This window comes from Solanum tuberosum, unplaced genomic scaffold, assembly GCF_000226075.1.
Source record: "Solanum tuberosum cultivar DM 1-3 516 R44 unplaced genomic scaffold, SolTub_3.0 scf00597, whole genome shotgun sequence".
NCBI classification, from domain to species: domain Eukaryota; kingdom Viridiplantae; phylum Streptophyta; class Magnoliopsida; order Solanales; family Solanaceae; genus Solanum; species Solanum tuberosum.
In genome coordinates this window covers 31,891-44,100 of record NW_006239518.1, presented here as the reverse complement: position 1 = coordinate 44,100, position 12,210 = coordinate 31,891, and the positions used below count along the sequence as shown (strand labels likewise).

At 34.1% G+C, this 12,210-nt stretch overlaps 1 protein-coding gene across 3 annotated transcripts; it reads left to right on the top strand.

The window, feature by feature from the left end:
- Window positions 1-3,008: 3,008 nt before the first annotated feature.
- PDR4 (pleiotropic drug resistance protein 1-like) lies at window positions 3,009-10,624 on the top strand. 3 transcript variants are annotated; one of them, NM_001288427.1, is made up of 25 exons: window positions 3,112-3,446; window positions 3,628-3,748; window positions 3,833-3,921; window positions 4,009-4,093; window positions 4,155-4,314; window positions 4,378-4,472; window positions 4,560-4,613; window positions 4,699-4,810; window positions 4,981-5,133; window positions 5,197-5,291; window positions 5,379-5,432; window positions 5,518-5,629; window positions 5,730-6,031; window positions 6,125-6,406; window positions 6,505-6,821; window positions 6,899-7,059; window positions 7,144-7,265; window positions 7,347-7,509; window positions 7,601-7,708; window positions 7,746-7,807; window positions 8,035-8,367; window positions 8,448-8,738; window positions 8,996-9,129; window positions 9,499-9,703; window positions 9,854-10,180. In NM_001288427.1, the coding sequence occupies exons 1-25, from the start codon at window positions 3,112-3,114 to the stop codon at window positions 10,178-10,180; spliced, it is 4,272 nt and encodes a 1,423-aa protein (NP_001275356.1). The 3 variants fall into 3 exon arrangements, with proteins under 3 accessions (XP_006366077.1, NP_001275356.1, XP_015160196.1); XM_006366015.2 differs by lacking the exons at window positions 4,981-5,133; window positions 5,197-5,291; window positions 5,379-5,432; window positions 5,518-5,629 and adding exons at window positions 8,825-8,908; window positions 9,218-9,445; window positions 10,206-10,624 and having other exon boundaries at window positions 3,009-3,446; window positions 4,396-4,472; window positions 4,699-4,789; ... (2 more) ...; window positions 9,532-9,703; window positions 9,854-10,108; XM_015304710.1 differs by lacking the exons at window positions 3,112-3,446; window positions 3,628-3,748; window positions 3,833-3,921; ... (3 more) ...; window positions 4,560-4,613; window positions 4,699-4,810 and adding exons at window positions 4,887-4,912; window positions 8,825-8,908; window positions 9,218-9,445; window positions 10,206-10,623 and having other exon boundaries at window positions 4,974-5,133; window positions 5,215-5,291; window positions 5,518-5,608; ... (2 more) ...; window positions 9,532-9,703; window positions 9,854-10,108.
- The last annotated feature ends 1,586 nt before the right edge of the window (window positions 10,625-12,210 follow it).

Sequence of the window (12,210 nt, the reverse complement as noted above, 5' to 3'; positions counted from 1 at the left end):
CCAAAAATAGGTCTTCCCCTACTTTTTATTTTTTGACTTAAAAGTCATTTCAGTTTGACTTATTATTTTTTACTTAAAAACTATTTTTTTAAGTCAATCCAAATGGGCCTTATATCTTAATGTTATATAGAAATTCAAAGGCTTAAGTCATCTGCGGCCCCTTAAAGTTGTCCGCATAATTCATTTAGACACCTCAACTAAGGCTTGTACCTATTGAACACTCTAACCGTAAGAAATTTTTACCTATTTGACATAAACTGACAAACAGTTGAAAAATAAAAATGTGTGTATCTCAAACGTGAATACAAAATCGATTTACCAATAAAATGATGACACATGGTATTGTATTCAAATTTTTTTAAAAGCTCTATTTAAATAATCCAAAAAGTATTTTAAAAAATTAAAAAGTATTTTTTTAATTAACTGACCCCCCCCCCCTCCCCCCCTCTTTTCCTTCTTCTTCTTCGATAGACCCAATTCTGGTTCCCCTTCCACCGGAGCCAGTGTCGGCACTGGCGACGCCAACAAACCATCGCTCTACCTCTTTCTTCTCTTTCGTAGGCGTCGGCAGTACAAAAAACACCATTGTTATCCACTCAAGCTAAATAGTCATTCTCTTTCATTTCGATAGCATGAATATCTTTTACTCATTGCCTTCATCTTCTATCCATTAGTAACTACTTATAAGAATTAGAAAAAAAAAAAATAACAAACTTTTTCCCAAAAAAAATCAATTCAGATTTTTTCATGTAATAAATTGAGCTTCATCGAGCTATTTGAGACGTAAATTAACATAAAAAAGGGAAATAAGAAGAAGAATGGCAGAGGGTGAGAGAAAGAGAGAGGTGGAGGGGGTGGGGTGTGCGCATGTGTGTAAGAAAAATGATGAAAATGGTGGAATAATAGATGCAGGGATGGGGAAGAAGACGACTGCTCCTTTTTTTTTGTTAATTAATTTTTTTCTTTTTTATTAATTCAGGTGCATAAGTTAAGGGTAACAAAAAGAAAAAATATTATTTTTTGACAACTTAACGCGCTCAAAGAAAGTGAAGCACACATTTTTTGCCATGTCAGCATTTTGTGTCTAATAAGAATGACTTTTGAACAAATAAGGTGTTCAATTGGCACATGAATAAATTGAAGTGTCTAAGTGAATTATGCGGACAACTTTAGGTGGCCGGAGATGAATTAAGACAAATTCAAAAGTCATGCTGAAAAAAAAGTCATGCAAATAACTCTTGGATTCTTCACCATACATGCACTTGCATTTAATTTGTACTATTACTTCTTTTGGCTAATCATTATACAATATAATTAATAATTATTTAATTTTCATGCTAATATATAACTCATAATCTAAAAAATAATGAAAATATTATTACTTAATATTTAATTAATTAGATTTTAAAAACATTTTAATTAATAACAAGGGCAAAACTGTAATCCAACTTTGAAGACAAAACCTTCCCACTTATAATAATATATAGGCTTAAATCATCTACAGACCCTTAAAGTTGTCTGCATAATTCACTTAGACACCTTAATTAGGATTTGTACCTATTGAACACCTAAATTGTTCAAAATATGTACCTATTAAACACAAACCGTTGACGTGGCAACATAAGTGTACTTCACTTAGTATTAGCGCGTGAATAGGTTCCAAATAGTATTTTACTTTTTAAAAACTTATACTTTTTTTCTTTTATTGACAGTGGGCACTAAAATAACTAAAATTTATTTAAAATTGATTTCTTGATAAACAAAGAAATCAACCCCACCCCCTTATTCCAGCCATCATCTTCTTCCTCAAACTCCAAACTCTTTGCACTTCTTTTTCTTTGTTATCTCTCTCTCTGCACTTCTTTTTCTTTCTAAATCTGAACCTACGCATTGATGTGATCTTGCAAAAAGAAAGAAGAATTCTAAATCTACGAATTGATATGATTTTGCAAAAAGAAAGAAGAATTCTGAATCTACGAACTGATGTGATTTTGCAAGAAGAAATAAGATTTTCAGACATTGAAGTTAAAAAAGTTAGCCAGCCTCCGTTCATATCTATTTCTGGTCACTCAAACAGACATCACCACTTCAAATTAAAATGTAAACTAATTAAGCTTATTAAAAATGGTATCATGAAAATCCACAGAACTAAAATAGCTAAATAGATTAAATAGTTATTTTTTAGAATTCGTTTTTAAAATAAATTTTTGGAACCACATGTCATCATTTAATTCATCAATTTGCCATGTCACATCGAGTGTAGTACACACATCAGATTTTTGGTTGATTGTAAAAAAAATGTCAAATAGGTATCAATTTTAAGGAGCATAGGTGTTCAATAGGTACAAACCTTAGTTGAGTTGTTTAAACGAATTATGCGGACAATTTTAAGGAGCCGCATATGACTTAAGTCTAATATATATATGATGATATGATGAAAAACTTTTATTATCCATTGACTTTTCATTCACCATGGCAATTTTTGAATTGCTTACTTAAAAAAGTAAAATCACTGTTATTTCATTTAGAACCATAAAATCATTTAACTATTATTATTTTTTTTCAAAAAATATTAAACAAAATTCAAACCAATTTTCGCTCTTGAACCGAAATTCTGAAATTTATGAATTAGCTTGGTTCGCTTTGGTCCCATTTTACCCCTATTTTTCTGATAGCTCGAAATCCCTATCAAAGTTGACTCAATTTTCGTGTTTGAACCGAAATTCTGAATTATTTTTTTTCTCCTTAAATTAATATTACTTTTTATTTTACCTTATTTTGGTTGAATATAATTAGTGAGAGGATAATCATGAAACATATATAACTCAAAAAAATTCTATCATGAAGTTGAAGTGTTGAACCACTGCTATATTATATAGTTCAGTCAAACAAAATTTAGCTATTATTGATTATGTCAACATCAACTCTTACATCAAATTACTAAATTAGTAACCATGAGGTTGAGTCTCTAGTATATTATATTCTCTTTACTTGTATATATAAATCACACCCCTTTTACACAAAATTTCAAGAATCAAAGTCCCTTAACAAGAAAAGTTCTTCACTTGCTTGATTAAGCTTGTTCAAAATAAAGTTGGTTGTGTTAAAAAAATGGAGGGTGGTGAAAATATTTTGAGAGTGAGTAGTGCACGTTTGAGTGGTTCAAATGTATGGAGAAATAGTGCTATGGATGTGTTTTCAAGGTCTTCTTCAAGAGAAGATTATGATGATGAAGAGGCGTTAAGATGGGCTGCTCTTGAAAAACTTCCAACTTATCGTCGTATAAGGAGAGGCCTTCTCTTAGAAGAAGAAGAAGGACAATCTAGAGAAGTCGATATAACAAAGCTTGATTTGATTGAAAGGAGGAATCTTTTAGACAGGCTTGTCAAAATTGCTGATGAAGATAATGAGAAGTTGTTGATGAAGCTCAAACAACGCATTGATAGGTATAAACTTTTCAGCTCTTTTAGTTAAATTTTGTGAGAAAAAAATGACTTCAGTTGTACCAAAAAAAACTCTTGATGATGTTTAAGTCACTAGACCAGCGCATTTTCTGGTGTTTGGTCTCCAGAGAATGTTGAAGTTGTTAAACTAGCTGGTTTTGATGTGCTTTTTAATATGATGCAGAGTTGGTCTGGATCTTCCTACAATTGAAGTCCGGTTTGAGCATTTAAATATAGACGCAGAAGCTCGTGTAGGTAGTAGAGCTTTACCAACAATATTCAACTTCACAGTTAACATCTTAGAGGTAATAATAACACATACATACTAGGACTTGTCTTGTACATTATTTTTATATCATATTATTACATCTTGGACTTTCTATGTATAGGATTTCTTGAATTATCTTCATATCCTTCCAAGTAGGAAGAAACCATTGCCAATCCTTCATGGGGTCGGTGGAATCATCAAGCCAGGAAGGTGAGTAAAACACTTGTGTCAAAAGGGTCATTTTTAGACCAATCAAGAAAGTCCTGTTTATTCGTTCATTTCAATCTTGTTATGCAGAATGACACTGCTTTTAGGACCACCAAGTTCGGGAAAAACAACGCTGCTGTTAGCTTTGGCTGGGAAACTTGATAACGATCTCAAAGTAAGAAACATGATTAGACATACACTTACATTTGGCAGTCGATAAATTTATTTGTTTTCAGGTTTCAGGGAGAGTTACATATAATGGGCATGGGATGGATGAGTTTGTACCACAAAGAACATCTGCTTATATAAGCCAAAACGATCTTCATATTGGAGAAATGACAGTCAGGGAAACACTGGCATTTTCTGCTAGATGTCAAGGAGTTGGAACCAAATATGGTCAGTGAGACAAACATGTTGCATTTCCGATCTTCTATGGGCATCGCGTACTTTTTTAATTAGTTTATTATGAATATGCAGAAATTTTGGCAGAGTTATCAAGGAGAGAAAAGGAAGCAAATATTAAGCCAGACCCTGATATTGATATCTTCATGAAGGTGAAGACATAATAAAAGAAAGATTCAGATTTTCATGTTGTCTTTTCTTTGTATTAGTTATGATAAGAAGTTGGTATTATTTAACAGTCAGCGTGGAATGAAGGACAAGAGGCTAATGTTATAACAGATTATACTCTCAAGGTAATTAATGGCTATACATTACAGAACCCAATCCAGAAAACTAGATAACAATGCAACAATTCACTACTCTCTGTGTTATTTTCAGATATTGGGACTTGAAATTTGTGCTGATACCCTTGTTGGAGACGAAATGATTCGAGGAATTTCGGGGGGGCAGAGAAAGAGACTAACAACAGGTTTGGATAAACAGAAACCTTGTATGTTGTAAAAACCAAAAGCATATACAAAGAGTTGGGAAAAAAGTTATCATGCTTAATTAAGGCTAGCCTTTGGCTGGGAAACTTGATAACGATCTCAAAGTAAGAAACATGATTAGACATACACTTACATTTGGCAGTCGATAAATTTATTTGTTTTCAGGTTTCAGGGAGAGTTACATATAATGGGCATGGGATGGATGAGTTTGTACCACAAAGAACATCTGCTTATATAAGCCAAAACGATCTTCATATTGGAGAAATGACAGTCAGGGAAACACTGGCATTTTCTGCTAGATGTCAAGGAGTTGGAACCAAATATGGTCAGTGAGACAAACATGTTGCATTTCCGATCTTCTATGGGCATCGCGTACTTTTTTAATTAGTTTATTATGAATATGCAGAAATTTTGGCAGAGTTATCAAGGAGAGAAAAGGAAGCAAATATTAAGCCAGACCCTGATATTGATATCTTCATGAAGGTGAAGACATAATAAAAGAAAGATTCAGATTTTCATGTTGTCTTTTCTTTGTATTAGTTATGATAAGAAGTTGGTATTATTTAACAGTCAGCGTGGAATGAAGGACAAGAGGCTAATGTTATAACAGATTATACTCTCAAGGTAATTAATGGCTATACATTACAGAACCCAATCCAGAAAACTAGATAACAATGCAACAATTCACTACTCTCTGTGTTATTTTCAGATATTGGGACTTGAAATTTGTGCTGATACCCTTGTTGGAGACGAAATGATTCGAGGAATTTCGGGGGGGCAGAGAAAGAGACTAACAACAGGTTTGGATAAACAGAAACCTTGTATGTTGTAAAAACCAAAAGCATATACAAAGAGTTGGGAAAAAAGTTATCATGCTTAATTAAGGCTAGCTGCTAAACTTGTTGATAACTTTTAATACAGGGGAGATGATGGTTGGGCCAGCAAGAGCACTTTTTATGGATGAGATATCGACTGGTTTAGACAGTTCAACGACCTATCAGATTGTCAATTCAATTAGGCAGTCAATCCACATTCTTCAAGGAACTGCTGTAATATCACTTCTGCAGCCTGCACCAGAAACTTATGACTTGTTTGATGATATTATTCTCTTATCAGATGGGCAGATTGTGTACCAAGGTCCCCGGGAGAATGTACTCGAGTTCTTTGAGTACTTAGGCTTCAAATGCCCCCAGAGGAAAGGAGTTGCTGATTTCTTACAAGAAGTAAACCCCATTGATAATTACTCCCTCAACTCTTTTGAGTCGTGGAGAATTTCTTGTTTCTAATTATGCTCATTTACTATGTGTTAATAAAAGGTGACATCAAGGAAGGATCAAGAGCAATACTGGTCACGTCGTGATGAACCTTATAGGTTTATCACAGCGTGTGAATTTTCTGATGTATTTCAATCATTTGATGTTGGACGGAAGCTTGGTGATGAGCTTGCTGTACCCTTTGACAAATCCAAGAGCCACCCTGCTGCTCTAACCACCAAGAGGTATGGTATTAGCAAGAAAGAACTCTTGAAAGCCTGCACAGCTAGAGAATACCTTCTTATGAAGAGGAATTCGTTTGTCTATATATTCAAGATGGTACAGGTAAGTAGCAGGTCAAAAAATAAACAAGTCACTTTTTCAATTTCCTCAATGCTTATGTAGAAGTAAAAAACTGTAAATTTATTTATTTATCATTTCAGCTAACATTGATGGCGTCTATAGCAATGACACTCTTCCTACGAACTGAGATGCACAGAGATACAACAATAGATGGTGCAATATACTTAGGTGCACTGTTCTACGCAGTTATCACGATTATGTTCAATGGTTTCTCAGAGCTTGCCCTCAGTATTATGAAGCTTCCTTCCTTCTACAAACAACGTGATTTTCTTTTCTTTCCTGCTTGGGCATATGCTCTGCCTACTTGGATCCTCAAAATTCCGATCACACTCGTAGAAATTGCTATTTGGGTGTGTATGACTTATTATGTTATTGGATTTGAGGCAGACGTTGGGAGGTAGAAGTTTAATCCTTTTCTAAGCATGGAACTTCTTGTTTAGTTAAACCTCATGGAGATTGTTTTTTTATTTGCAGGTTCTTCAAACAGATATTTCTGCTCATATGTCTTAGCCAGATGGCCTCGGGTCTGTTTCGATTCTTAGCAGCTCTTGGAAGGAATATCATTGTTGCAAATACATTTGGATCATGTGCACTACTCATAGTTCTTGTAATGGGTGGATTCATTCTGTCAAGAGGTAAAATTGCAGAATATTTTGAAAAACCACAAGGGCAATGCTCATTTATATGTTCTTCGCTTTTTGTTCGCTTCATCTAACAAGGAAGCTATTGTCAATCAGATGATGTGAAACAATGGTTGATATGGGGTTACTGGATTTCCCCTATGATGTATGCACAGAATGCTATAGCTGTGAACGAATTTCTAGGGAAGAGTTGGGCACATGTAAGCTAAAGCTTCTGTTGTTTTGGAAGGACAGGCTGTTTAGGTAGCATTTGAGAGTTTATTCTTGAATTTGTTTTATAGGTTCCTCCTAACTCCACGGGCACGGATACATTAGGAGTGTCATTTTTGAAATCACGTGGAATCTTTCCAGAAGCAAGATGGTATTGGATTGGAGCAGGAGCTCTTTTTGGATATGTTTTGCTCTTCAATTTCCTGTTCACAGTGGCCTTAGCTTATCTCAACCGTAAGAATCTGCCTACTATTATGCAATCTAATCTCATTTCCATCTATAGCATGATCCTAACATATCAACAAGGTGGGTAATTTTGGTGCAGCATTTAGTAAACCTCAGGCAATTCTTTCTGAAGAAATTGTGGCCGAGAGGAATGCAAGCAAAAGGGGTGAGGTTATTGAACTATCTCCGATAGGAAAGAGTTCTTCAGGTAATTTCTTCCCTTTGAGCTTCAGTTTCAATTTAAGATTTTGCAAGAAGTACTTATGGTATCAAGGCTAAATATGCAGAAAGAGGAAATGATGTTCCGGTAAGTACATCTTCCAGGTCTCTGTCTACAAGAGTAGGCAACATAACTGAGGGTGATTTAAACAAGAGAAAGGGAATGATTCTTCCTTTTGAGCCCCTTTCAATTACTTTTGATGATATAAGATATGCAGTAGATATGCCACAGGTACATTTAAGATTTTTGTCTATGGAAATTAACTGGCCTATAGATGTCTGAGTTAAATTCTCAAGTCTATGCTGTAACTTCAGGAAATGAAAACTCAAGGTTTTATTGAGGACCGACTTGAACTCTTGAAAGGGGTAAGTGGTGCTTTTAGACCAGGAGTTTTGACAGCTCTAATGGGTGTTAGTGGAGCTGGAAAGACCACACTTATGGATGTCTTAGCTGGTAGGAAAACCGGTGGATACGTTGAAGGAACCATCAGTATATCAGGATACCCAAAGCAGCAAGAAACGTTTGCTCGGATATCAGGATACTGTGAGCAAACTGACATTCATTCACCTCATGTTACAGTATACGAATCATTACTGTATTCTGCTTGGCTTCGACTGCCTCGTGAAGTTGACACCGAAACCCGAAAGGTAAATGAGTCTGGAATATGGCTACTAGGATTGCTAGTGGAACTTGAAAGTGGATATTATATTAAAATGTATCATTGCAGAGTTTCATTGAGGAGGTCATGGAACTTGTAGAGCTAACCCCTCTAAGAGAAGCACTTGTTGGATTGCCTGGAGTAAATGGTCTTTCAACTGAACAACGAAAACGACTTACAGTTGCAGTTGAACTTGTTGCCAATCCTTCTATAATATTCATGGATGAGCCAACCTCTGGATTAGATGCTAGAGCAGCTGCAATAGTGATGAGAACAGTTAGAAACACTGTAGATACAGGTCGAACGGTAGTATGCACCATTCATCAGCCTAGCATTGACATATTTGATGCTTTCGATGAGGTGAGCAACAGTCGATCTTCCATAATCTAGCAATTTAAAATAATTGTTTTAGAGAAAGAGATTCTCATTCTACTAATGAATTGCAGCTCCTACTCCTGAAACGAGGAGGCGAAGAAATATTTGTCGGCCCATTAGGACGCCATTCTTCTCACCTTATTAAGTATTTTGAGGTAAGGTTACTGTTAGGTAAAGAAACTGAAATTCCTATTATGCTGGCCTAGTACACTAAGTAATGGTTCTGTTTCCATTTGCCTCAGGGAATCGATGGAGTTCTGAAAATCAGAGATGGTTATAATCCAGCAACATGGATGTTGGAGGTAACTTCATTAGCTCAAGAAGCAGTTCTTGGAATTGACTTTACAGAATTGTACAAAAACTCTGAATTATACAGGTATGAATCTTGAGTTGAACACGATTACATTCTACATATAGAATTCCATATATCCTGTCTTGAATTCTGAAGTAGAGCAAATATTCAGGAGAAACAAAGCTTTAATCCAGGAACTAAGTGTGCCAGCCTCAGGTTCAAAAGACCTCTACTTTGAAACTAAGTACTCCCAGTCTTTCTTCACCCAATGCATGGCTTGCTTATGGAAACAACACTGGTCATACTGGCGAAATCCTCCTTACACAGCAGTCAGGCTCATGTTTACATTCTTCGTTTCTCTCATGCTTGGAACAATATTCTGGGGTCTTGGCTCCAAAAGGTAAATAGAAACATACAGGAACTGTTATTTCATCTAACTCGACGTGTTTTTAGTCACAAGACTAATGGTTTTGAACCCAATTTCAGGGGAAAGCAACAAGATATTTTGAATGCAATTGGTTCAATGTATGCTGCTATCTTGTTTCTTGGTATAATAAACGCTAGTTCAGTACAGCCAGTTGTTGCCATTGAGCGGACTGTCTTCTACAGGGAAAGAGCAGCTGGAATGTATTCAGCTCTGCCTTATGCTTTTGGACAGGTACAGATTTGTATGCCTACAAATAATTTACATTTTGGTAAAACACCTGATCACCAAGGGTGTATGACCTTAAAAATACATCTCTATCTCGATCTTCCAATGCAATGCGTATACCAATAAAACTCAAGACAAATATATTTTGCTATGCAGGTTATGATTGAGCTCCCGCACCTTTTTCTGCAGACGATCATATATGGTGTTATAGTCTATGCTATGATCGGATTTGAATGGACAGTTACCAAGTTCTTTTGGTATCTGTTCTTCATGTATTTCACCTTGTTATACTTCACATTATACGGGATGATGACAGTAGCTGTTACTCCTAATCACACCATTGCATCCATCGTTTCATCTGCATTTTACACAATATGGAACCTTTTCTGTGGATTCGTCGTTCCAAAAACAGTAATACTTCTTCTTTCAAATTGCATTACCTTCATTCAACAACACATGTTTAAACTTGCTAGACCAACATAACAATTTTTTTCCCGATTTATGACAGAGGATGCCAGTGTGGTGGAGATGGTACTATTACATTTGCCCCCTTTCGTGGACATTATACGGACTCATTGCCTCACAATTTGGAGACTTACAAGATAGATTGGACACAAAGGAAACAGTGGAAGAATTCTTAGAGAATTTCTTCGATTACAAACACGATTTTGTGGGATATGTTGCAGTCATTCTAGTTGGAATATCAGTTGTTTTTCTCTTCATATTTGCTTACTCAATCAAATCATTTAACTTCCAGAAAAGATAGGTTAGAAATGTGTGTATTAGGGCAATAATAATGTAATGTTTCCTCAAGTTTTGCATAGATACAAGTAATGTTTGAGCCTTGTATCTAAGAACATCTTAGTACTAAGTGTTAAATATGGAAAAAAAAAATCATCTCGTGTTACTAGAGACAATCGATGATGATATTTATTGAATGATTATCAAACTCTTAATGTGATTAGCTCTTGCAAACTATTTTTAAAGATTGCAAATAATTTGCTAAATTGGGAACACACTTAATAATATAGAGTTTTATCTCTTTGTAGATTTAACCAATATAACTCATGAATGATGTTTTGATTTTCTTTTTAAAGTATCTCCAGTGTACCAAAAAACAAAAAAGAGGTCTACAATACAGGGAAGCCACTGGCCACAAAAACATGAGTTTTAGCTTCTAAATATATATATTTTTTTAAAAATAAAAAAATAGGGGTAGACGAAAGGAATTATAATCAGACTCGCACTAATAACGTGAATTTCATGTAGTCAATCAATATTGAACTACGAAGATTCTTCTTACCTTCTAAATATTGAAAAAGCTTTAAGGAAAATTATAATCCTGCATTATTATTTACTTATATTCTTATTTCATACTATCTTTTTTTTTATTATGTGAAAAATTAAAAAATGAGACGACTTTTTTTTAACAAATAAAAAAGGGAAAAAAGAAGCAAAATGAGAACTCTCTATTAGCTACGTGTCTCACTTATACACACTTACTAATTTTTTTAAAAAGGTAGTTTTTCTTTGTTCACATAATATGTTATTGTTCTACAAATCGCTGACTTTATAATCTAACGTTATTATCGATTTTTTTTTGGTATGCAGTTTGATTATTTTCTTGTCAAACAATTAATTAAATTAAAATGTTAAGTATGATTCATGTACCAGCCTTGATCATTTTAATGATAATACCAATAGATTCCATAAAATAATTAGTTGAAATTTTATAAAATATTGGAAAAAAAAACCCGACAAATCTTTTTTGGGATTGAGTGAGATATGGTACACATGCAACATAACAAACATGGTTGGACATGCCAGATGCAAAATTAGTGAAATGTTCCTTTTTTTTTCTTCATATTTTGATTGTTTTGATATTCCCAAGGTTTTGATTAATTGATGAAGAAAGAAAAATGAGATTAATTACTTGCTGCTAGAAATAGAAATTTGCTCAACAAATGTTCGATATGAATTAAGGATTATTACAAACAGGCGAAACTATGATTTTAATTTTATTGACTATATAAAGTTTATGATGATGATTTTAAATGATAATACAAACACACACAAAAAGCTTATTTATTTGCCAACAAAGATTTTCTTCATAAATCATCATTAATAACAATGTGGTTTCGATAATTTTTTCATAATTTTCAGCATGCTTGTGACAGAGGGTACACTTATTATCGTAACTAGCTAATGTCCTACCTAATTATATATTCGTTTTGTACGCATCTCATGTATATGATTTTGTTTTAACGAACCATGCATGTGTGTTAAGTTTATAAAATTAGTTAATAATGAGCAGTTACATTTATCTAATTATCCAGCAAGCAATTATGCTTCCTATTGTTCGTCTTTTTTATCTAGAATATAATTATCTTTCTGTATAGAGTAGTAACTTGTATGAATGATCATGTAAAATATGTTACAAGTGTTAGGAATTTGTCTTGATTTTCTTTTATATATATGAGATTTATCTTATTTTGGAAGAAAAGTCAAAGTAT